This window comes from Maniola hyperantus, chromosome 7, assembly GCF_902806685.2.
Source record: "Maniola hyperantus chromosome 7, iAphHyp1.2, whole genome shotgun sequence".
Taxonomy (NCBI): Eukaryota; Metazoa; Arthropoda; class Insecta; order Lepidoptera; family Nymphalidae; genus Maniola; species Maniola hyperantus.
This window is the reverse complement of record NC_048542.1, coordinates 8,279,602-8,305,312: the sequence shown is the minus strand read 5'-3', so window position 1 is coordinate 8,305,312 and position 25,711 is coordinate 8,279,602. Positions and strand designations below refer to the sequence as shown.

At 38.6% G+C, this 25,711-nt stretch overlaps 1 protein-coding gene across 1 annotated transcript; it reads left to right on the top strand.

Annotated features, from left to right (window-relative positions):
* Positions 1–2,894: 2,894 nt before the first annotated feature.
* On the top strand, positions 2,895–17,306 carry LOC117983854 (uncharacterized). The gene is given in 22 exon segments (XM_069499841.1): positions 2,895–3,229; positions 6,401–6,583; positions 6,586–6,605; positions 7,616–7,654; positions 7,656–7,742; positions 8,324–8,434; positions 8,916–8,936; positions 8,938–9,015; positions 9,476–9,534; positions 9,626–9,730; positions 9,732–9,754; positions 10,888–11,037; positions 11,095–11,243; positions 11,245–11,259; positions 12,258–12,431; positions 12,938–12,979; positions 13,572–13,627; positions 13,968–14,123; positions 14,588–14,775; positions 16,263–16,391; positions 16,942–17,070; positions 17,176–17,306. Coding segments are annotated over 22 exon segments (2,124 nt in total). The 5' UTR covers positions 2,895–3,150.
* Positions 17,307–25,711: the final 8,405 nt, after the last annotated feature.

Here is a 25,711-nt window from a genome sequence, read left to right as displayed (position 1 = left end):
TCCACCGCTATTCCAGGCTTATTTGTTAGAGGGTAGGCGACTAGACAAAAAATAAGTATTATAATATAAAAATCAGTCAATTGCGAGCCGCACTCGCACAAGAAGGGTGCCTTCAGGTGCCTTACCCTCGTAGAAGGAATAACACTGTATTTTTTTTAATTTTCATGGCGGCCATTTTGTAATTTTTATTAATTATTGTTGTTATAGCGGCAACACATTCTATGAAATTTTCAACTCTACCTAAAAAAACTTTACCTAACATTCCGGTTCACGAGTAGATACAGCCCGCTGACCAAGGAACACACTTAGGTACCATATTTACAAGACGGATGGGCCGACGAACGGATGGAACGCGGAGGTAAGGGTCCCGTTTGTACCCTTCGGGTACGGAACCCTAAAAACATAAGTATTTATTCGAAGAATTTTTAGTAAGTAGGTACTAAGTAGTTAGGTAGATGTAAGTAAGTAGGTAATTGGTTTAAAATTCATTGGAAGCAACTTGAAACTTAATAATAATAATAATTAATCGAAGATGATCTAACCGCAGCAGCGCGACTTGAGATTTTATCCTCTCTTAGATAAAATTGTAGCTATTATCTTCCTTAGTAACTTTACTATGGGAAAAGCCGCACGTGAAGCAACAATAATGTCGGCAATGCATTAGGTATAATATACTTAGATATACCTATAAGTACATGATTTATGTTTTGTTTATGTTATCGATTACTGTGGCTATGATTAAATGGTTGTCTAAAGCGCAACGCATACTGGCAGAGCCGAGGTGTGGCCGCGCGCTTCTTTCTTGATAACCACTCGAACTGAGTTTTGTTTACTGCATATTTTCTTATTAAGAGTCTAATTATGTACTTACGTTATAAAGGAAACTGACATGTAAAGTTTCTAGACTCAGACGTCATGCAGTTTTCCTTTTACCTAGATATATAAGTATTAATTACCTACTAATTTTATTAACTACTTACTACACTTGAGTCGCGAAACCTAACCTATCGTTGCTAAACATTTGTTCATGTTAGGTACAATTTCAACGCGAGTTTAGCAATATAAGTCAATGAATGCGGCTAATATCTATGTTATTTATCTTATCTATCCTTACCAATCTTGACTAAAATTTGTATCTACCTCAGAAGGCATTAATTTAATTAATTAATTAACTTATTTTAGATATTTTAGAGATAAGCTGAAGCTTCTCTGTGTATTGTCCCCAACACTGCAGGAAGGAACGATCAGTGACTATGAAGTTTGGATCATGGTGGCTTCAGGAGAAAACAGGTAATAAAGGTGAACACTTAGTATCTGGCAGGGGTTTGCCACGACAAATGTCTGGCAATGTATGACGTGATTTCTAACTTATTCCGAAGAAAATATAAAAAGACTTTATAGGTACTTTGACGTAAGATTTTGTACTTACACCTTTATTACCTGTTATCTCCCAAAGTCACCAGGATCCAAATTTCATAGTCGCTGATCGTTCCTCCCTGTGTTGGGGACAATACAACGCTATATACAGTGCTAAATTCAAACAATAATTGCGTATTGGGATGCCCGCAATACTCTCATTCCAATCACGTTCAACTAGCGCCGTAAGTATAAGTAGGTAGTAGGTACCTACGCACTTCACGTGCGAATTTATTATATATCATCAATTTGTAGCTGCGAGTAGGTTCACTTTTCCTTGTTTTTAAATGTAGTAGGGAATCTTACAATGACGGAAATCATAAAACCTAAATATTCAGGGTTAATTCAAAACTATAAGTCGTTAGATTATTCCGCGATAGTAAATACTTACGTATTTAACTGTACGTAATGTTTTTACGGTCAAATACCTAATACATAACTACGTAGTAGCAGAGAATACTTAATAACTAGTAAACTTAGGGATATATATATCTCATGTGGCAGTCTGTACTACTTCTACCTACCTAATAAAGTTTTCCTTAGAGCTCAGCGAGCTGTACTTTTCAGAGTCATCTGGTCGTCCGCCGGGTAGGAAGATAAATAGTTTTCTCCGCCAGTGGTGATTTTGGTAGAGATCCTGGAGAGCAGTAGTCTACTGAAACTGAACTATTATTGACTTTGCTAAGCAGGATTTGTCTGCCGAGATCAAATTATGAGAGCTGATTCAATTAGAATTAAAAAATTAGCGAGGCAAACGAACAGGCGGCTACCTGATGTTAAATGATTACCGCCGCTAATGAACATCTGCAGTACCAGAGGACCCCGCGCCTATGGAAATGGAGACACCTCGTACCATTCATCAAGCCGGTATAGTTACGATGATCGCCAAACAATAATCCAATCTGAAGTTCAACCTGCGCAGGTTGTAAACAGGTAAAATACAGAAGCTCCAGTCTGAGATCTGTTTTTGGTACACTGTGCAGTCATACGCCTCGTGTTCAGGTTGGACACGGTACTTACATGTATTTCGGGGTCATAAGTGGTCAAAGTGGGTGCATCGGTGCATTCTTTGGAACCACCCAATTGGTGGCTATGGGTAGTACGAGTTTTTCTCGATCTCTGTCTCAAAGCATCAAATAACCAAATATCTTGGGAGAAGTTTTCTCGCCATCGCCAACAAAAATAGAAATAGATATCATTACCTACTTACCTACCTATCATAAAACAAAGTCCTTTTGCCGAGATTTTCTGTCTGTTTTCGCTAATCTCAGGTATTGAGTCACAGTGACCTTAGGTTTAGACAGGACATTCCCAGAGCGTCTTTTCTAATCGTCAGTGTAAGAGTTGGATGTATGCCAGAGGATAATTATATTGGAAAAAGCCAAGGTGACTTTAAAAGAGTGATGTAGAAAAATTAAGCAGGGTATCGCTTGTTTTTAAGACTGTAAACTCCCGCGCCGGTCATAGAATAGTAACAATCGAGAACCAAGCCTGACGTGTGCTTGCCGATCGAAAATCCACATTGTTTACAATAGTTTACGAATCACAAGTGAATTATAAATGAACAGATTATTAATTATAAATAATTCTCCTAGGTACTTATTAAAAATAAACAACAATTTATGATTTGTGATAAAACTGTCAGTAAAATTATAATATCTAGGTACCTATCTACTTACTTGTGGTAAATATTTTGGACACCAGTGTAACTACTAGAGTAAAGTGTGAATAATAATGACTGTGCGAAGTCCCTGGCGAGCTCGGTTAGCCAGCATCAAAGGTGCTATCAATCAGGTGCTGATTGTCCTTTTGAGTAAGTTATGTTATATTTAACTAGTGATCCGGACCGGCTACGCACGGGTAGCTTGAGAGAAACTATTTATTCTACATTACATACATCATCATCACGATCAATCTATCACCGGCCTACTACTAAGCACGGGTCTCCTATCAGCATGAGAAGGGTGTAGGCCATAGTCCGCCACGCTGGCCTAGAGCGAATTCACAGACTTCACACGCCTTTGAGAACATTATTGAGATTGAGAACTCTGAAGTATGCAGATTTCCTTACTATGTTTTCATTTACCGATAAAGCAACTAACATATTTTAATTGCTTAAAACGCACATAATTCCAAAAGTTAGAGGTGCATGCCCGGAACGAACGAACGAACCTCCGACCTCTCAAATAGAAGGCCAACGTTTTAACCACTAGGCTATCACCAATTATGCATTACATACTCAATACAAGTAGGTAATCATTGTTTTCGTGTAACTTTAACTACTGGCCTAAGAGCCAGCGTGTGCTAAAGCTTCCTTATTTTACAAAGGCTGAAAGTTTCTCTGCGCATTGTCCCCAATACTAGGAGGAAAGTTTGTTTGGTTATTTGTTTGGATCATGGTGGCTTTGGGAGATAACAGGTAATAAAGGTGTAAAAAATCTTACGTTAATTAGTAGTTATAAAGTCTATTTTTTTAATACTTTTTTCAGAATAGTATCAGAAATTACGTCATGCATTGCCACTTAGTATGGTGGTAACCCCCTGCCAGACACCTTTAAAGTTTAATAAATAAGTGTTTAAGGGTGTCTGGCGAGGGTTCCTACGACAGTAAGTGTCTGGCAATGCATGACGTGATTTCCAATACTAATCCGAAGAAAATATAAAACAATTAGACTTTATACTTTGACGTAAGATTTTTTACACCTTTATTACCTGTTATCCCCAAAGCCTCCATGATCCAAATAAACATCTAAACGAACATTCCTTCCAGTGTTGGGGACAGTACACAGAGAAACTTTCAGCTTTTTATAAAATAATGAAGGTCTGGCACGCGCTGGCTCTCTCTCCATACCTATTTAATGCAGCACACGCCACGGGAGCTCTTACTTAGATAATTCACAATTTACCATCATACCTACTGGTAGGTAGTTTATTTTTACAAAATGTTCATAAATCATCATTACCCATATTATAAAACTAGCTTATACTTGCGACTTCATCCGCGTGGTCTACACAAATTTCAAACCTCTATTTTAGGGGTTGAATTTTCAAAAACCCTTTCTTAGCGGATGTCTACATCATAATAGCTATCTGCATGCCAAACGACCATGGGAATTTTTGGCATGGCTGGTGTGATAACCAACGTGACGTAGTACAATGTGATCTAAGCTACTACTACCACAGAACTACTAACTACTAGGTATCAAAACGGTAATTCTGCGCGGACGAAGTTGCGGGCAACTGCTAGTACCTAATATTATTAAGGCGAGTCACCGAGGCGGGCAGCGCGGCTTTGAAGTAAACCGCTTGGCAACGTTCAAATTCTGTGTTTCAAGCGTTAAATTTGAATTTAATAAATTATAGAAGTCCTGTTGAAACCAAAATTTAGCAGGTTCTCTGTAGTACTTAAAGACAAATATTTCCATATAAAAATTATTTGCCAAGTCAGAAATATTAGTATTAAACAATTCGTTTTAGACTTTTATTTCGGCTTATTTCAAGATTTTATTTGATCGAGTGAAGTACTTCCTATTGTGTATCAAAGTAGCACATTCTTTAGACAATGTCTTTAGGTATATTGTATATTTTAGCAAGGTCATTATTTAATAGTAAATACCTAAAACATTTGATCTAGCAAACCAGTTTTTTGCTTTAGCCTCGGTGACTCGCCTTAAGTATTGACACAAACTATATAATAAGTAGTAGTAACGGTATAGATTAGTAGGTAGGTATAGATTTGTAGTTATAATATTGTAGTTTTAGGTATTATCTATTTTGTACACGTACCTACAGTTATTATTTTATTTGTGCTCTTAATATTGACTCTCTCATCTCACGTAGTCATCTATTACAACATTTCCTACGACAAATATATATTTTGGCTTGTATGCTAAGTTGCAAAAGATATGCTTGCACAGGGTGCTCTTGGCCTTCTGGAAGTAAGTATTTACTTGATCGATTATAAAAACCAAACACAAACCGGAAAGCACGTAAAAAAAGTAAAGTAAATAATATTATGCTCATAACCAGTACATAATAATAATATGTCTAATTCTGTTGTCAGTTGTACACAGTCTCTAAACTAAAATGACAAGTCTAAATGACATACGTATTTAACTACAGAAGCTGCGATAGCCTGGTGGTTAAGACGTCGGGGGTTCGATCCCGGGTACGTACCACTAATTTTTCGGAGTTATGTGATCGTGAGGAAACCTGCCTGAGAGTTCTCCATAATGCTTTCAAAGATATGTGAAGTCTGCCAATGCGTCCTTGGCCAGCGCAGTGCACTATGACCAAACCCTTTTCATTTGAGAGGAGACCCATGCTCTACAGTGAGCTGGTCATGGGCTGATCATGATGAAACTTGAGATTGTGTATCAAATTTGACAGCTCTACATCTACCGCTATCCTTTTCCGCAAGCAGCATTGTGAAATGTGAAAGGCATAGCAATGCATTTGACCTGACTCTTTAGTTTAGAAATGTTTACAATTATCGGACATTTCTCAAGCCTATGGTTCCTATAATAATTATAATATACTAAAAGCGAGAAAATATGTCTAGCTGAAAGTATACCTTATTACCTATCCATATTCCTCATTAGCACCAAATCCTCTAAAAACGTAATTTTCTTAGAAACTATTATTTCTTAATTTGAGCCGGACACACTAATTCCGAATCTAATTACGAAATTATTTAGCTTGGACAACAGAGCATCAAGACCGTAGTCGCTATAAATACAGTAGAACACTTTAAATAGTACTAGCAGTACAATAATTACGTACGCAACGAGATCCGTTAAATATTACCTACTGTGGTAGGCATAAAAATCCTGTCAAGAATGAATAGACATCTTCTAGGCAAGCGCGTTCCATCTTAGGCTGCATCATCACTTGCCAGCAGCTCTGATTGCCAAGCGCTAGTCTATAAATTAAAAAAAAAATTGCCATCAAACTTTCTTTCCCAAACTTTTGTTTATGTTCGCAGTTAACATACCAACTCTATCATTCGGGCTGGCACTAGGCTGGGTATCTCTGGCAAGTGGCGAGGTTGGTTCCCGAAAGCATCCCGAGCGGCAGTCATTGTTCGTACAACGTTTACCGCCTCCGCTGGTGGGGGTTCCTCTCAGTGCTCGAGCCCTTGTTGCGGAAGAAAAGTCGCACTATTAGGGACATTTCCTTTTTCCTTCGTGGTTAGTACAAGCGACGTTTAATTTATGAGGTAGGAGCATAGAAACCTTAGTTAAGATTTCTGTGGGTAGGAGCTATGATGCCGGCATTGTATGCTGACCAAGCTTCCAGTGAAATAGGTACGTGTGTGTGGATCGGGGCTTTTGGCTTGGGAGTATCTTGTAAAGTTTTATCTATAAGCTGGCCATATGAACAATTGCTCTCCTATGCTTGATATGCGGTAGATTTGAGGGCTAATTCTCTTAAACACAATCTCAAAACTAAATTTAAATGATGGGTCTAAATATATTGCCATGTCCTTCAATTGTTCCCTGCGGAAAAGGGGAGCACTAGATTTAGACCTGTTAATTCAGTTTAGAGATTGTGTACAATAGAATTAGCACACATTATGTACTGCGAAACATTGAACATTTATAGGAAGAATTACCCACTGTATGACATTAACATACAGCTCAAACCGCTGGATAAAGTAAATTGAGGTTTTTGCCTCAGAAACAGATCTGTATTCTGAGGGTTTTGCATGTAGAGTACCCCACTAAGAGACAATTTTCAGACATACCTACGAACACAACAATATGTTTCGAGGAGTAACATCAGTACCCTTACTATAAATGCGAAAGTGTGTTTGTTGTTTGGTTTGTTGGTTTATTGGTTGTTGGTTTTGTCCTTCATCACGTCACAACGGTGCAACGGATTGACATGATTTTTGCAGGGTTTAGATAAAGACCTGGAGAGTGAAATAGGCAACTTTTATCCCGGAAAATCAATGAGTTCCCACAGGATTTTTAAAAAACCTAATTCCCACGCGGACGAAGTCGCGTGCATCAGGTAGTAATGAATACAATTCTCATATCTACAGATATATTTTTTTCAGTAGATACTATCTATGATTTTTCTAGTAAATAACGTGTCTCTAATAGAGGCCATGTTCCGATGTCATTTCACCTTGTAGCCCTCGGGGAAATAACTTTCGCAGTATCTATGTAGTGTATTATTCGTGACTTTTCCTCAGATATGCTGGTCGCTGAAATTGGCGAGTGTGTGGGGCGGCGAGTGTGGTGATAGTGGCGGCACGGATTGCAGGCACAGGTCTTGGTATTGCTGCTGCTTGGGCACTTTCGCCGTTGTTAGCGAGAGAGGTTTGCATTTCCACTAATTTATTTAAAAATCCTCCTAATAATAGTGCTTACGTATGGTGCTGAAATGTGAACACTGACAAACGACCGCAGCCACAAATTCGAAAGTAGCTCATTTAACTATGGTTAGGAATTTCCGAGGAAAATATCTAAAATGGGATGTAATGCGAAGGAGATCCGTAGGAGGACCAAGCTTCGGGCAGGCCATATTTGTCGTAGGGGTGATGGTTGTTAGAGCCAAACAATCCTAGAGTGCAGACCGTTTATATAAGTAAGCGTAATGTGGAGTACCCTCCAGCACGATGGACCGACGCAATGAGGACTTATTCAAGTGTATATCAAAACACTACAATGTATGTGCATCTGTGCTGTGCATGCATGTGGACACTAGGTGGACAGACGACATGAAACGAGTCGTAGGCAGCCACTGGATTCCCTTACAACAGACCTATGTCCAGCCATGGGCATCTATCGGTTAACAATGATGATGATCAATATTTTAAATATTTACACATTTTACTAGTTTAGGAAATAAGCGTCCAACGTCTAAGTCACTTTTTAATTTCTACTTTACCGTATTACAGATGTGCAGTGAAAAATATCGCGGAGCAGCAGTATCAGCGCTCGCATTGATCCACAACGCAGGTGTGCTGATCATGTATCTGGCCGCAGACTCCGCTTTGTCTCACAGGTACGTAGCTACGTAGCGTAGTTACATTGTCTTTTCCCCATCGTTGGCAAGTTTCTCCTGCTGTAATCAATTAAATTTGATACGAGGACATAATTCTCAGGAGATGTAAACTCCACAATGCAAAAATTGCAAAATATAGTGTGACATCTTGTGGATTGCTTCTGTGTCGGAGTGAAACGTACGTTGTGTTCTAGAAGATTTGTGTGGTGTTGCGTGTTGGTTGTGCGTATTGCTTGCTTTTCAAAGTTCTTAGTATTGGGGAGGGCGGGCGATGCAGATCGCATGCTGCAAGTTGTACCGCACAGATTTGAATGTTGGTGTAAATTACAATTTTTGGTCAGTGCCGGGCAAAGTGGACACCTTAACCTTTGGTGGGCTATAGGAAGAAAGCCGATACAATGCCGGCTTCATCTAATGTTCAAACGTATACAGTATGTGTAACTCGACCCGAAAAAGTTTTAAACTATGATCTTGTTATTGGACAGTTGCTGTGGTGGTGCTTGGGAACTAGCTTTAGGACATTGCATCGTTTTCTCCTTTGTGCCTGAGTCCTCCGTCGTTTCTCGCGCTAAGGGGGAAAATAAGGTAACCCAAAATTGAAACGCACTTGATAAAAAAGTATTATTATTTGCCTTCTTTAACTTTAAGCCTTATCTCTTTCAACTATGCGGAAAAGGTAGGATTTTACGTCAGAATTATAACTTACTTATGATAGAAATAAGATTATTTTTTAATAAAATAGAGAAAATATAATTAAATACCTATACTTTCATGTTGCTTCAATTCATGTCAAAGCGAAGTACAGTACGCGGCAGAAAGTAATGTACATCGACAGTTAGAAGGAGATAGCAGATTTGTAGAGCGTTGTCCCTGTTATTGAGACCGACAAAACGTCATATACATATACCTATATGACGTTTGTCATATAAGTATATGACGGTTTGTCGGTCTCAGTGAGAGACAGGAGACAACACTCTACAAAGCCGAAATGACATTCTAAAGGCCGATGTACATTACTTTCTGCCGCCCTATTGTTCGAGGACAGATTGAGATGCACATCGCCAACCCGCACCGGATTAGCACAGAGATTGTGTGGTGTGTGCGGTGCGTTCCCTCCCGATTGCCATTCCGACCTGTCGCGTACTATACATACCTACGCGGTTGGTTTTGAAAATATGAAAAATTTCTATTGCAGGAGGCACGTGTCGCTCTGGCGTGGTTTCGCGGTATGTCAGAAGATGACCCCCGCGTTGGAGACCGAGTTAGCCAAACTTCCACCACCCGAGATCGAACAGACCCCCCTTCAGCCTTGCCAAGGAAATGTGTGCGTTACACCTTTTATAACATAACTAGCTGATGCCGCGACTTCAATCCGCGTGGAATTAAATTTTTTAAAAATCCCGTGGGACTCTAGGATTTTCCAAAATAAAAAGTAGCCTATGCACCCTCCAGGTCTTTATCTGTACCCGTGCAAAAATCACGTTAATCCGTTGCACCGTTGCGACGTGATTGAAGGACAAAACCAACAAACCAACAAACCTCAAACCAAACAAACCAACAAACCAACAAACCAACAAAATAACACAACTAACAAATCAACAAACAAACACACTTTCGCATTCATAATAAGGTACTGATACAGGATTTTTTAAGTAGGTATAGTATGCGACAGGGTTGAAATGGCAACCGGGAGGTACGCCCCGCACAACCCCCGCACACACACACAGCCCCCGCATAATCCGGTGCGGGCGAGCGCAGGTGACATGCGGGTGTGCGGGGAGTCCCCCCGCCTCATACCCCGATTGCCATTTCAACCTGTCGCGGGCATACAGGTATATATGTCTGTTAGCAGAATCATTCCAGATGATCATGGATAGTTATGAACATTAGATCAAGTCAGTCAAAATAATCAGATCTTTTATATCATCACCAAAGATGCTATCAATAGGTACGCTGGTTCTTAGAGTTGCCCTTTTGCATGTTTACAGAGGAAGCTTTTAACTTTCGGAGAATAGATTACTTACCTGTCCTTTGATGTTTCTTCAAAGTTTAACCTAATTCTTGACTACGTACCTATAATGTAACTATGGTTACATGATTCTGTACAATTTTGATAAAAAGATCAAAATAATTCAAATAACGACAATAATAATATGCATTAAGTTTATTTTTACATCGGTAGTATGACGTTTATATACCTAACAGGTATGTGGCCAATTTAATAACTGCTGATGGAATGAAAACTTAAGAAGCTATGAAATAAAGTATTTTTTTTGGATTTCTAAATTAATTGTACCTACTTATCGTGTATCAAAATTTAAAATTTCATAATTCGTATATTGAAACCATTAACATTAGTTTAGTATTTTACATCTATCGACACTCTGAGCACTACTGTAATCGCATAAACGTACTTAAAGGAATTTTCACTGTAATAACATTAATTAATTTTTACAGTGAAAGATGTCCAAAGACGAAGAGCATTCATCATTGGCGCTATAGCAGTCATAGGACAAGAAGCATGCGGTGTTCTTGCCATCCCTGCAATATGCTGAACGTTATTTGTTCTTGCACGCGAAGAAGGCAACACTGCCACAAGATATTACTGTTACAGAACAAGTTACGAACAACACTGTGACAATATCTAGTTAATGGATAATATAGTGACATCAAGTGACGATTTAGCTGTAGTGACAATGATGCCTATTGATCATAGAGCAATGCCTGTAGAGTTGGTGACACCAGCAAGGCATGCTGTAATAATCGGGGCGGTTCAGCTAGCAACGTCAGCCCTATCACTTTATCTCGTCGAAAAGGTTGGGACGACGGGTGAGTTTTGGTTTCTTGAATAACTTTGTCTCAGGTCCGCTCCATGCCACAATACTAAACTTGTGGTGCGACGTCGCATCGCAAGAATGATGTCGCACCTTTCCCATGTAATTCCACGATGCGTTGTGCTGTTGTCGTAGGTTTTTACGATGCGACGTCGCCCCGCAAGTATTATGAAAGGGTCCATAGGTAGATAAAAATGAGGAGAACCCTCGAATTGGAAAACCCTCGTAGCTTTAGTTTTAAGTTTGCGTTATAATTATCACCACTATATTATCTTACAAATCTAACACTATACCAGACAATCAATAAGAGTAATTTATTACCTATTTGAATAAATCATTTGACTTTGACTTTGACTTTGACTTTGAGAGAGGACAACGATTTAAATGAGGAATAGTTAGATTTGTTTTAGTTGTAGGCGTGGCAGTGGGTGGTGAATTAAAAAAAAACTGTCCAAGGAAAAGTGACAGTTATACACGTTTCATTATAATCAACCCATCGCGGACCCAATACTGAGCAAGGCTCTCCTCTCAGAATGAGGAGGGTTTAGGTCATAGTCCCGCCGCTGCGGATTGGCAGACTTTAAGTAGGTACTAATTACTTGCCTACCTTTGAGAACGTAATATGGAGAACTCTCAGCCGCGAAGGTTTCCTTACGATGTGTTTGTTCGTTCACCGTTAAAGCAAGTGATAATTAATGACCTTAAAACTCACATAGCTCCGAAAAGTTAGAAGTGCGTGACCAGGAACGAACCGCGAAAAGGAGAATTCGGATTCTTAACCACTAGGCTATCACCGCGCAATGCACGCGTAAATATTCACGTTTACTACGAAATATACAACATGTAAGTAGTAGAATGTATTTTATAATTTTTATATTCGACTACAATAACATACCATCCTTACTCTGTGTATCTAGTAACCACGTGAGTCCAGCTGGTGTCATCTATACCTATCCAGTAGGTATAATTATTTTTTGCAATGTTATTTTCCAGCCGCTGCTGGTTTGGTGCGCGGTACTAACGGGAGTATTTTTGGCGCTGGCGGCTTGGTTGGTAGGCATCAGCACCAGTGGCACGGCCGTCGCTATCGCCTTCGCTATTGCCGCGGACTCCGCCGGCCTCCAGCCTGCTCCGTATGCTATACTCGCTGACATGTTCCATTACCAGGTAGATATAGCTGAGAAACCATATATTTAACTAGCTGCACTTGAGTAAAACTTTTGAAAATTAGTGAAGGAGTGGAGTTTCCAAAAACGCTGAAACATGTAGGTGCTTACTGCTTCATTTTTGACCGAAAGCCAAAATATATATGTATAACCAGAACATGGAAAAATGACGGATTTTCATACTTTAATCCTCTTTTTAACCATCTCAGGGTGAAACCAAAAATCGCGAAACATGTTTTCCTTCATTTTTAATTGACAGCCTAAATAATAATTTTAAAGGAACTTGAAGGATATCTATTTAACCCTCGGGGGTAGAATTTCCAAAAATCCTTCTTACGAGTGCCTAGGTTATATTTTTTGAGTATTTTCTCTTTAAGTATTTTTTTATCACTAATGGATAGTAGTCATTGGGTACATTGGATAATTAACTTAGTAGTTCGCTTGTTAAGACGTCTAATAAGTCAATGGTATTATTTAAACTTATTTGTTATCATTTTCTTATTCCAGTACCGTGGATTGTCTCTGATGCTGGTAACAGCAGGCGCTTGCGTAGAAATGCAATAAGTAGCAGTGTTCCCAGCAGTCGTCGCCGCTGGCGGTCTTCGGACAGGGCTGATCCTCGGCGCTGTGATAACCCTGTCATATGCTCTATTCGCAATCTTCGCAGTTCCTGAAACGCGAGGCAAGACTCCCGAGGAGATATACACGCCATCTGTCCCCTTGAAGGGAGACTACTGACTGTGAAAGTGGAAACTGTGATTGTGGACAAAAAAAGTGCAGTGGTTTGAATTGTGGGACTAACGTGAAGAATAATGAAACTGCGTGTACGAAACTGTGATAAACTAGTAGCTATAGCGTAATTATTAAGTTTAATTAAGACTTTCATACATTTATCTACTTGTTTTATTCAACATCTTGAAATCAACATTTATAAAGAAAGTTAGCCAATTACATGAAATTTGTACATATACTTCGTGTTTGTACGGCTATTTGCCATAGCAACCTTAGATCCCTTTAGGCTTTAGTTAAGTCGATAGAAAGCAAAACTCACAAAATTGAGGTTTAGATGTGAAACCTTCATCTATTTATTATCTGTCGTGTAAAGTGAGATCATTTATTGAACCTGCATCATCTCTAACAGGCCCGAGGCGCTATTAAACATAGATTCAAAACCAAAATCAACATCATTCTTCTGAAGTTAGTACGAGTAAGTACCGAAACCCAAATTGAATACACCGTCAAGTAAAAGAATTCTGACCTTTAACTTGTACTGGTAATTTATCAATTTATTTGATGGTCCAAAGAGGGGTGCAACGGCGCTGGTGTCTATTCCGCTGCGCCTTTGGTTCATTAGTTACACTGTCACTTCTCGAGCTGTAGAAGAGTAGAGTACCCATGCGCAGATAATCTTCTTCACTGTCATCCAGGACTCCTTTTACGTGACGGTATGTGGAAATGTTTATGAATTTTATCTCAAGCTTTCATTTTCATACCTTTTCATCTTTCCGCTGATTTTAATTTTTACAATACGTGATAGGTCGAGATGGCAATCGGTGTGGGGACGCCCCGCACACATGCACAGCCCCGGCGCTAACCCGATGCAGGACAGTGCGGGTGACGTGCGGGTCATACTCAGATTGCCATCTCGGCCTGTCACGTACTATAAGTATAATGTTACACTAGCGAATTCCATGTAAGGCTAGATGTAAGTGTTGAAAAAAAAATCGCTTTAAAGCGATTAAAGCCGCTAATAATTTTATCTATACCTATTTTTATGTTTTAAATGTTTTATTTTACTGGTATTGTGGAAGTACTTACAAGAGGCTTATATGATACCCTCCTTACTCTGGGCATATAGTCCGCGACAGGTCGAGAGGGCAATCGGGGGAGGAGACGCCCCACACACCCGCACAGACCCCGCGCTAATTCGGTGCGAGATAGCGCGGGGTGACGTGCGGGTTTGCGGGGCGTCCCCCCGCCCCTCATACCCCGATTGTCATTTTGACCTGTTGCGTACTATATTATGTCCAGTTGTGGACGTCGATCGGATGATGATGATGATGATGATAATTTAATTATTTTCAGTTTTATTTTGGTGTACATAAACCATACTTCACTAATTCATTTATACTGATGAACTTTAAGGAACATTTAAAGGCTATCCACTATGGGTCTATTGGACAAGTTGACAGCGTGGATGGGCGGAGGAGTGACACAGGCCACGGTTCTAGTTCTGGGCTTAGACAACAGTGGGAAGAGCTCATTACTGAACGCGTTGCGGCCGCCCGAGCAACGAGCAGCGCTCACTGTGCCCACGGTCGCCCACCAGCAGGACAATTTTCAGAGTGAGATCTTGGTTACAATATAATCTGTCATAAAAACCGGTCAAGTGCGAGTCGCGTTCGCACACGAAGGGTTCCATCGTGCAAGAAATAACACCTTTTAATTTTTTTAGTGGCTATTTTTAAATTTTCACTATATTTTGTCGTTATAGCGGCAATGGAAATACACATTCTGTGAAAATGTAGACTTTCTACCTGTTACTTCGGCTACGGAACGACGGCCAAGTGCGAGTAGCAAGCCAGTAGTTTGAGCTGTGCATTGACAGATCAGTCACTCAGTCAGTCAGTCAGCTTTTCCTTTTATATATCGAGACAAAGAGTTTACACACAAACAGTTTAAATAACAGACACACAAACAAGCAAAGTAAACCGAGTGCGCAATTTCCATCTAACCCTCTGTCTCTGGCATTGTTCATAATATAATATCTTATTCTTTCTATTTACTTTACATTTGGATTTGATGAGATTGATAAAATTTATGAGGGTTGGTGTAACATACCCTTGGAGTGCCTTTGGACCTAAGTACATGTTTAATTCAATACCTACGAGCTTCGAGAAAATAAACATAATATTATCTTGGAAGAGTGGCTCATTGACTAAAGTTACATCAGGGCAGTACAATCGATTCTTATGTTGATTTATTCGTAATATGTAATACTATCATAACATTCATAACTCCAATAAAAACCAATCGATAAAGTTGATGTTCGAATAAAAATATGGAGAGGGAGACCCTTAGGATTTTTTATTTTTTTACAAGTTAGCCTTTGACTGCGATCTTACTTGATGGTAAGTGATGATACATTCGAAGATGGAACCGGGCTAACTTGGAAGGGATATGGCATATGGGGGATAAATCGAAGCTAACGGGAGGGTGTCCTCCTATCGTAAATAAGAATTTTTAGTAATGACCAGTGAATCGCAATAGCTGGAACAGGATAAGTGGTCCTGGCTTGCGTTTAACAACAAACAAATAATCACAATGACGAGGTAAAAATTGGAGCATGCTTGCCTAGAATATGCCTTTTTACTCTAGCCTTGAAGATATTCATGGTACGTGACAGGAATCTTTGACAGCCGAAGAACATTTCAAACCTTAGCGGGTCGTATCAGTATCAGTTATGTTGAATAGAACTATAAGTAGGTATAACACCACAGGTCGAGGTCGTGCTGAGCCGGTGCGGGATAGTGCGGGTGACGTGCGGGTGTGCGGTAGATATTATTGTATTCCCCGCCTAATACCCCGATTGCCATCTCGACCTGTCGCTTAGGCACTATACTTATATGTACATACTTAGTATATGTCCCGCAAATTGTTATTGCGCTGGAACCATGTCTCATTAACATCGAAATGACATCATTTTGACGTCAGCCGAAATAAAATATACCATCGGCTAGAAACTTCAGTGTAGTGCTTCAGAGTAGTCACTAAAATGGCAGCCACACGCATTAGCAATTTGCGGGACTTATATGCCTACGTTTCCTTACAGGCGGCGGTGTATCCTTTAGTGCTTGGGATGTATCTGGTGCAGCACGTATGCGAGCCTTATGGGAACGCCACTACCGTTATACCAACGCTGTCATCTTTGTCGTAGATGCTGCTGATCATCTACGATTGGGTAATCATTAAAATGTGCTTGGTGGATTAGCCTTCTCTGCTCGGGTAGCCTTTGACTACCCGGTCATCTACTTCTCCTTCTAAATATATAAATGGGAAAGCTGACTGACTGACTAACTGACTGACTGACGGATTGATCTATCAATGCACAGCTCAAACTACTGGACGGATCGGGCTGAAATTAGGCATATTATGCCGTAGACATCCGCTAAGAAAGGATTTTTGAAAATTCAACCCATAAGGGGGTAAAAATAGGGGTTTCAAAATTTATGTAGTCCACGCGGACGAAGTCGCGCTGATAAGCTTGTAGCTAAATAAGCATACAGCGGTCAGGAACTGAATAAGTATTCTGTGAGAGTTGAGAGTTTAAGGGATACGCAAATGTTTACTTATGGGTTCAACAGCACTTACCAAAAAATTGTTTATATTATATTCCATTTTTCGTGCCATCATATTCTATAACTAATTTAATCAAATCAATTCATCTTTCTCATCATTCATTTCTTTCATCAATTCAAATTCAAATTCAATCTAATAAATTTTATTTCTAGTGGTGGCTCGCGAAGAGCTGGAGCTGATGTTAGCGCACCCGGATATGTTCGGACGTCGGATTCCACTGCTGGTCCTCGCTAATAAGAGCGACGCATCACACGCCTTGTCTGCCACCCAAGTTGCCGCTGGTAAACAAAACGACTTCAACATACCTACACGTGTAGGAACAAAAGTTATTTTTTACTTTGCAGTGGTTTTGGAAGTCGGTTTTTTAAATTTTGTTTTGTTTCCAGCACTAGCTTTGGAGCGTATAGCAGACAAGCCGTGGCACATTTGCGCATGTAGCGCGCTCACCGGCTCCGGGTTGCCCGACGGGATAGCGTGGCTGGCGCGACAGTTGCGGGAACAACGCCCTAATAAATAAATCTATAGAATGTCTATGGAAAAAACTTTTATTGAACCTGAAATTAACGTGATAAAATGTGATATCCGAACACATTGTTTTCTCAATAAATAAGAATTTAAGTTTAAAATGAGCTACAGTTTTATTTGTCCTGAAATAAATATTTAATTTATGGATTGATTGAAACCGCTATCTCTTTCTAAAGGTCGATGTACAATATTTCCTGCCGGATTTCTTTTCAAAGTTACTTTATTTGCTCGGCGGCGGTAACGGTGAAAGGTGATGATGGTAGATGCGGTGACGAGTTTTAATTTTAATTTCACTCACTGCAAATGAAGCACATGACGCGCGATATGAAGCTTCGCTTCAAAACCTATGATTTCCAACTTTTCAAAAAGTATTTTAATCGGGCTCGAGGTGCCGAGGCATACAGCTGTAATTAATAATAATAATTCATCTAGTTGAATTTAGTGTACAATTACTCACACTAGTGTTTTAAATACCCTAATTACGTGCCATGTTTCGTGAGTCCTGATTTCTGAATGATCTTATGTAAGAGTTTTGTTTCCTAGTCATAATATAGCGTCTTTCAGATCGTCTGTCTTAAATTAACCCATCGCGCGTCCAGCATAAATTCGTATAAGTAACGTAAATTCAGCTTTTTACTTACAGTCCGCGACAGGTCGAAGTGGCAATCGGGGTATGAGGCGGAGGGAACGTCCCGTTCACCTGCACGTCACCTGCGCTCGCCCGCACCGGGTTAGCGCGGGGGCTGTGCGTGTGCGTGGTGTTCCCTCCCAGGTTGCTATCTCAACCTGTTGCGTACTAGGTATAGGTTTGCATCGTCGTATGTGGATACCACGAAGTGTAATTTGTATTCCATGGTGGATACGATAGTAGAATGTTAGTTGTTTGGAAGATTGGATCTTTTGTACAATTTTGAATAGGTAGGTAGGTACCTACTGAATATACAGAAATGGAAACATTTTATTTTATTTATTTTATTGAAACATTAGTAAAGCAATGCAACAAGCGTGCGACCCTCTCGGTCAGCATGTTGGTTGACACCTGTTGATTCTTAGTTCAGCGTTAGGCATGAAAGTTTGGACATTATTTATTTATCCTTAAGAAAATTGCAAAATCACTAAATAACATATTTTAATAGCTGAAGTAAAGCCCAAAGGGTCTATTTAAAAGTTTTGTCGTTTGTTTTAATTAGAGGTCTAGTTCGTTGTTATAAATTTAATTACAGCTTGACGCTCGTAAATTGGGTGCAATTAAATTAATTAATTACGTAAAACGTCACTCGGCATGTTAATAGGATCTTTCCTAAGTCACTCCTCGGAATTAGAATAGGGTGAAGAATACAGAATTTAGAATGAGAAGGTATAAAAGCGGCACGAGAATATAGAATCGAATAGAATATATTTTTATCCAAGTAAACTTTACAAGTGCTTTTGAATCGTCTAATAATTTAATTTACCACTGGTTCGGAATGCCGTTTCTACCGAGAAAAACCAGCAAGAAACTCGGCGGAGATCATGAACTTGTCGCCGCGCAGACCCATGAGTGTAACTTTGTAACTAATAAATGCGTTGGTAGGTGTTGGTATTATCTATCTGCGATATGAAGATGCCAAATAATCCATCTGTTGTCCGCCCCATCGTACTTATGATCGACTAGCTTATGCTCGCGACTTCGTCCGCGTGGACTACACAAATTTCAAACCCCAATTTCACCGCCTTAGGGGTTGAATTTTCAAAAATCCTTTCTTAGCGGATGCCTACGTCATAAAAGCCATCTGCATGCCCAATTTCAGCCTGATCTGTCCAGTAGTTTGAGCTGTGCGTTGATAGATCAGTCAGTCAGTCAGTCAGTCAGTCGGTCAGTCAGTCACCTTTTCCTTTTATATATTTAGATTCACAATAATTAGTTATCATCATCTCTGAGGACTAATAAATTACTTATCACTGCACTTTATTGTAATAATAGTTGAGTTTGCATAGTTAGGTACAGTTTAATTTTAGGCGTTTTGCTTTGCATGCTAGAAAGTGTAGGCGTATATTTCTGTAACATAATTAATCGGTGTCTCGCTGCCCTGGTAGCTACCTAAGTATTAATAATCTTATTTAAAATTCTAAGATCTTTTTATAAAAGCTTTTCCATATCATAAACGATATGGAAAAGTTTTTATGAGTGATAGGTGAAATTTTTAAAAATTTTCATAATATTGTATTCAGGAATGTGCCTACCTACTTAGGCTGAAATTTGCGATCTAGGGCGACAAAATTTGAAAAGAGGAATATAAATTGAGGAACTTTTCGCGTCGGCCCCTCTTGTATTTTTATTACTTGGCGAAAAATTATATTATACCTACGTATAATTTTTTAACCTCATAGAGAGAGAGCCAGCGCGTGCCAAACCTTCCTTATTTTATAAAAGCTGAAAGTTTCTCTGCGTATTGTCCGAAGAGCATTTGTGCGGATGTTTGTTTGAATTATGGTGGCTTAGGGAGATAACAGGTAATTAAGGTGTAAAAAATCTTACATCAAAGTATGAAGTCTAATTTTTTTTTATTTTCTTCGGAGTATTATTGAATGTTAATAATTTATTAAACTTAAGATTTAGATACTAATATGTCATAGATGTCCACTGAATAGCTTGGATTTGGATCAGAGATCGGATTAGTGCGTAAGGAATATTCAAATTCAGTCCGGGTTTTTTATAGCCGTATTTTTACGGATTTGGATCGGATGAGTGCGTGATCGCTCTTACTCTTTTTATTATATGAAACGAGTGTTAGTTGTTTAACGTTAGATACCTATATCCTGGTCAATGTTTATTTTTAGAGTAAGGAGCTTAACTGAAAGGATCAGTATAATGTACATTGTTGTTTAATGCGTATGTCCGCTATTATAGGGAAACTAGTAGATGTTTGTTACTTTGACTTTAACTTTTGATATTTGAGACTCCGTATGAGAAAAGCATTGTTAAAATAATTTATAATAAGTTAACTTCTTTAATGCTATTTTAGTTATAGCTATAAGAAATACCAAACCATTAAGCCTTACTTAGTTCAATCTAACAGATGCCTGTTTAATATCACGGTGAAGTAAGTTCCATCTTATCTTCCAACATAGGTGGCATAAATCATGATGAATAAGCCCGTTGGGCCATCAAATAATAAACAAACATGTCCTACCGTTCTAATCAGTGTAGAGGAGTGATAAAAGAAAACAGTATTTATTTGTGAGAGGAAAATGCTCGGAAAAGTACGACAGGAAGGCTGTATGTTTATGGCGTTGGCCAGGGTGTACGCCTGTACGGCGTCACACGTCAGTGAGGCGCCGGTATCAGGCTCAGCGAGTCCTGTCGTGGGTGTCATGATTCTCATACCTCGATATTGAATTAGGAAAAACACGGCCGTGTTCTCGAAGTGTTTCACGTGATAACATTTCAAGGTCTTTTTCGTGAGTATATTTTCTTATTTTTTTTTAAAGATTTTCACACTCAATTCGAGTCGTCTCTAGATTTTCCTGTTTTCGGATAAGGGACGATTGTTTCATTAAAAACTTTTTGCTGAGTAATTTGAATAGGGTTTCTTAAAGTTATGATAAGGCAATTTTTATGAGGATTTTTTTTAAATAACGGACCAGGAAATTTTTGAAATATACGTTATATTTAAGACAAAGCCGGTAATTTACCTTACCTACCTAGTTATTGGAAATCTTTAGGTAAAAGCATGGTAGAAGGAAGCTTTACAATTTACACAAGATGATGCTTACAACATCATTCGCGTAGGTTTAGGATAGTAAACATCCCGTGGGAACTTTTTGATTTTCTGGGATAAAAAGTATCTTATATTACTCTCCAGATATTTATCTATATCGATGGAAAAGACGACGTTGATCTGTTGCTCCGTTGCGGTGTGATTGAAGGACAAATCACCAAACCAAAAAACAACACGTTTTTGTATTTATAAATATTATAGATAGGGATACATAGGTACTATACTTAGATAATTACTGTAGCCTATATTTAACCAACCTTGAAAAAAGGGGAGGTTTCAATACGATACATGTTCTTTTTTCAGTTTTTTGGAAACCTATATGCTAATTCTAAAATTTTCAGAAACAATTACAGAAATTTTTTTTAGGAAGATTATTTTCGTATCATTGTGACTCATGCGTAAGCTATATACCTACTCGTTAAATAAAGCTGGGATTCTAGTTTCGGTCGTTGTAGCTAGGATATGGGATGTGAGTGACCTATTTAATATTATCGATATGCGTGCGGAACGAACAGTAAGTAGGCATGTAGTAGGACTTTATTTCAATATTTAGGTTACTTCTAATTTATTTAATACAATAAAACTTAAAGTTAGCCTTATCTAAATTACTATACAAATCATGCCCGCGTGGAATGGTGCCAAAATACGGCTGTATTTCTACGCTGGATAGCTAGGCTGATCCGATGCGCAAAGAATGAGACAGCCCTGCTGTCATCAGATGAGGCTATTAATCGCGGTGAAATATCTCGTAATTTTTTTTGCACTAAGACTCCTTGGCCCCAGGGTCGCCACGGCAAACGGAACAAAAATTTAACTCTCAATAAGAGAGGCATACTTGCGTACCTATAGCTCTTATAGTTTCGGAAAAAAGTGGCTGTGACATACGGATGGACAGACAGACAGACAGACAGACAGACATGACGAATCTATAAGGGTTCCGTTTTTTGCCATTCGGCTACGGAACCCTAAAAATGGATACTAGTGGTATTCAAATAAATGACTTGATTTGATTTGAGTCAGACAATCAAAGGTGATTTTGAAAATTGTCCAACTTTTTCTGCTAGCCTTCATGAACGCATTCAAAATTTCAAATGCGATAGCACCTGTTGGTTAGGGAATGTTAGTCACAGAGTATAGTAAATACAGGAGGTAGTCATGTATAGTACGCGATAGATGTGCGGGTGTGCGGGGTGTCCCCCTGCCTCATACCCCGATTGCCATCTCAACCTGTCGCGCACTATAGGTAGTTAATGTACAATACCCTTCAGACTATCTTCACCTATACCTATCTACACTCAACATGGCATTTATTGATGGATAAACGAATAAGTATTTGCTAAAATACTGACCGGGTAACAGCATCGTGCAAAATAATTAAATAATTATAAAAGCAATTAATTTTGGAATTGAGTTTCGAAAATACTTAAGCATTCCGCCCACAGATTTTCAGGCGGCATTGATAGAATAGTTCACAAAGCGAGCTTTAAGTGCGTGGGATTGGAAAAACATTCAATAGGTTATCCTGCCTAAAAAAATGTGTTGAATGAAGAAAGAAAGAAAGAAAATGAATTTATTCGATGGTAGATGGTTTTGGATCCCTTTTCTTATCTTTATCATAGAATCAAAGTTTCTATCTTTAAGTACCAATGGAGGCTCAGGCCTATACCTAGTTCGCCTTGCTTCGTTATAGCCATTATTGCCGCCAAAACTTACCAACTATATTCAAAAGAAAATTAACCGGCCAAGTGCGAGTCAGAATCGCGCAACGAGGGTTCCGTACTACAGTCGTATTTTTCCGACATTTTGCACGATAATTCAAAAACTATGATACATAAAAATAAATAAAAATCTGTTTTAGAATGCACAGGTGAAGCCCTTTCATATAATACCCCACTTGATATAGTTATCTAACTTCAAAAATTGAAAATACTAATTATTAGTTTATAACCACAATTTAATTTTTTTTGTGTAATGTAGGCAAATTCACAGTTTTCAGATTTTTCCCCTAATACCAGCTATAAGACCCACCTACCTACCAAATTTCATAATTCTAGGTCAACGGGAAGGACCCTGTAGGTTTCTTGACAGACAGACAGAGAGACAGATAGACAGACAGACAGACAACAAAGTGATCCTATATGGGTTCCGTTTTTCCTTTTGAGGTACGGAACCCTAAAAATTGTTAGTTGATCAAATAATGTAATATTTCAAGGTGCTAAATAATATAACTTGTGATTTTTATGTTACATTTGCACAGTTGGAAGGCCTTACGGAGCCGTGTTGTGTTAAACGGCTAGTTAACTCAAGACCCGTGTATTTTAAAAATAATATTAGCCACGTTTATCATGATAAATATTCCCCTTTCTCCTCCAACTAAGCGTATAAGCTTGTGATAAGAGTATAGGTACGACAATAGTGCAACGGGTGAGGTTTGAACTGCCGACCTTTCGGAATTCAGTCCGCTCCTTAATTGTTGAGTTATCGAGGCTCTATTTTTTCCTCTTCTGTAATAGTCACAATAAAAAGGAAACCTAAAACAGTATTATCACTTCTTAAATCCGATTTCACATTTTGTTCAGGACAGTAAGCCCAGATATCCATCAGAACCGTACTGATTGCTTGCGGTCCCGGCAGATTAATACGATTCCGATCCTGAGCCGGTCGTAAATTGCGCTTAACTGGGCTTGCAAATAATACCAGTGCAGAATAATAAACAGCCTTAATATGTTTGCAACGCAACAGCCACCTTCGCAACTTTTAGATATTATTATATAATACTACACCTACTAATAACTGTATACAAACAATCCTTATTAATTACTAGCTGCCTTGGCGAACTTCGTTCCGCCTAACGAGTCGATTGATTTTTTTAAATTTTTTCTCTCCGTAAGAACCATCCTCGTACTTCAAGGAATATTATAAAAAAAGAATTAGCGAAATCGGTTCAGCGGTTCTCGAGATTTGCGATGAGCAACACATTTGGTGATTCATTTTTATATTATAGATGAGTGGTGATAACCTAGTGGTTAAAATGTCAGCCTTCTATTTGGAAGAAGGGAGTTTGATCTCGGGCCTCTAAGTTTTCGGAATTACTTATTTGCGTTTAAAAATATCACTTTCTTTAACGGTGAACGAAAACATCGTGAAAACACCTGCATGCCTGAGAATTCACTATAATGTTCTCAAAGGTGTGAAGTCTGCCAATTCACAATTGGCAAGCGTGGCGTGACATGTTTCGAAAATCCAGCTTTATGCCTTGTAAAATTTAAAAATATAAGAGCGTTGGTGTAAAATTTCAGCCCAAGGTCAGGTTTCAGTCAGTGATTGAGTCAAGACATTGATTAATATTTATTTAGATTTATGAATAAATTATAACGTTGTTATTTTTGTTCTATCTAATAAATCGGTTATCTAATTTATATACTTACTTAGTTAAGTGTGATCGCGTGTTAATATGTCGGCGTGGAAGGTCATGAGCACTTAGTAACAAATGCACTTTCCTAAGCACGCTTGTTTTAGCTTTAAACGCTTTCCACGGCTAGAGCTGTACGCGTTTTGTAGTCCCTAGATAGAAAACTTTCGAAAACCAGTAGTCACTTTCCAATTCTTAAAAAAAAATGTTTTACTTCCCCTGTCTCCCCCCCGATTGCAATCTCAAATTCTCAACCTGTTGCGAACTATACATGATTTAAAAATTATTCAATACTTTTCAGCGCATTTAAAGTCGGTTTATTTTTTTCAATTTTTAATTTAGGCTAGGCTATTAATTAGTGTTTCCTTTCCTCACGGCTTAGATGTGCCGGTACCACAGCATCATGTTTGAGGAGTTGGGACTTGGGAGCTTAATGATAACAATGTCAGTACCTGGTACCTACAATATCAATATCATTTAGGTACATTTCATGAATCCCACTGTTTAGAGTGTAGTACCCTTCCAGCATCAGAAGGAGGAGTTATTTAATAATTATTAAATAATTACGTATAATTTGTATTATTATTATCATAGAGGTAGGTATAGGGTTAGTCTGACCTTATAAAAGTAATCATTAATTACATTGCGTGTGCTTATGGCTAGCACTGTAATGTGATATTATTTTAACGCCTGAAACGTGTTTTCATGAACATAATTAAATTATAAAACTAAGTATATAATTCGCAATAATATTTATATTATGTTGCAGAATATAATAATCTTACTAACAATATTATATATTAGTTAACGAAACATCTGTTTTTTTGCGATATTCGGTATCAATTTTTAAATATGATAAAAAGTACCAGATCCCTACTATATAATAATAATATAACAACTCAGGGACAGTCTAAAATTAACAACACTGTAACTTATTTTTTTTAAATAATGTGATGTTGAGTCCTTTTAGTCCCCCATGGAACTTAGAGCTGCAGCAGTTGCTTTCCACGCCCTCCTGTTACTGCTTGACATAATTCCACAAAAGTACCCTCTCTTTTAAGGTCTGTCTCAATGGACCCCCTTCAGGTTGGTCGATAAGGTCGGCAGTCTGCCATTGGAACGTCAGCAGCGTTTCCCTCTCCTCTTCGCAAAAATATGAAAAATCTGTTTTAAAAATAATATATTTTCATATAATTCAATAGACAAAATCCTAAGCGACCCGCG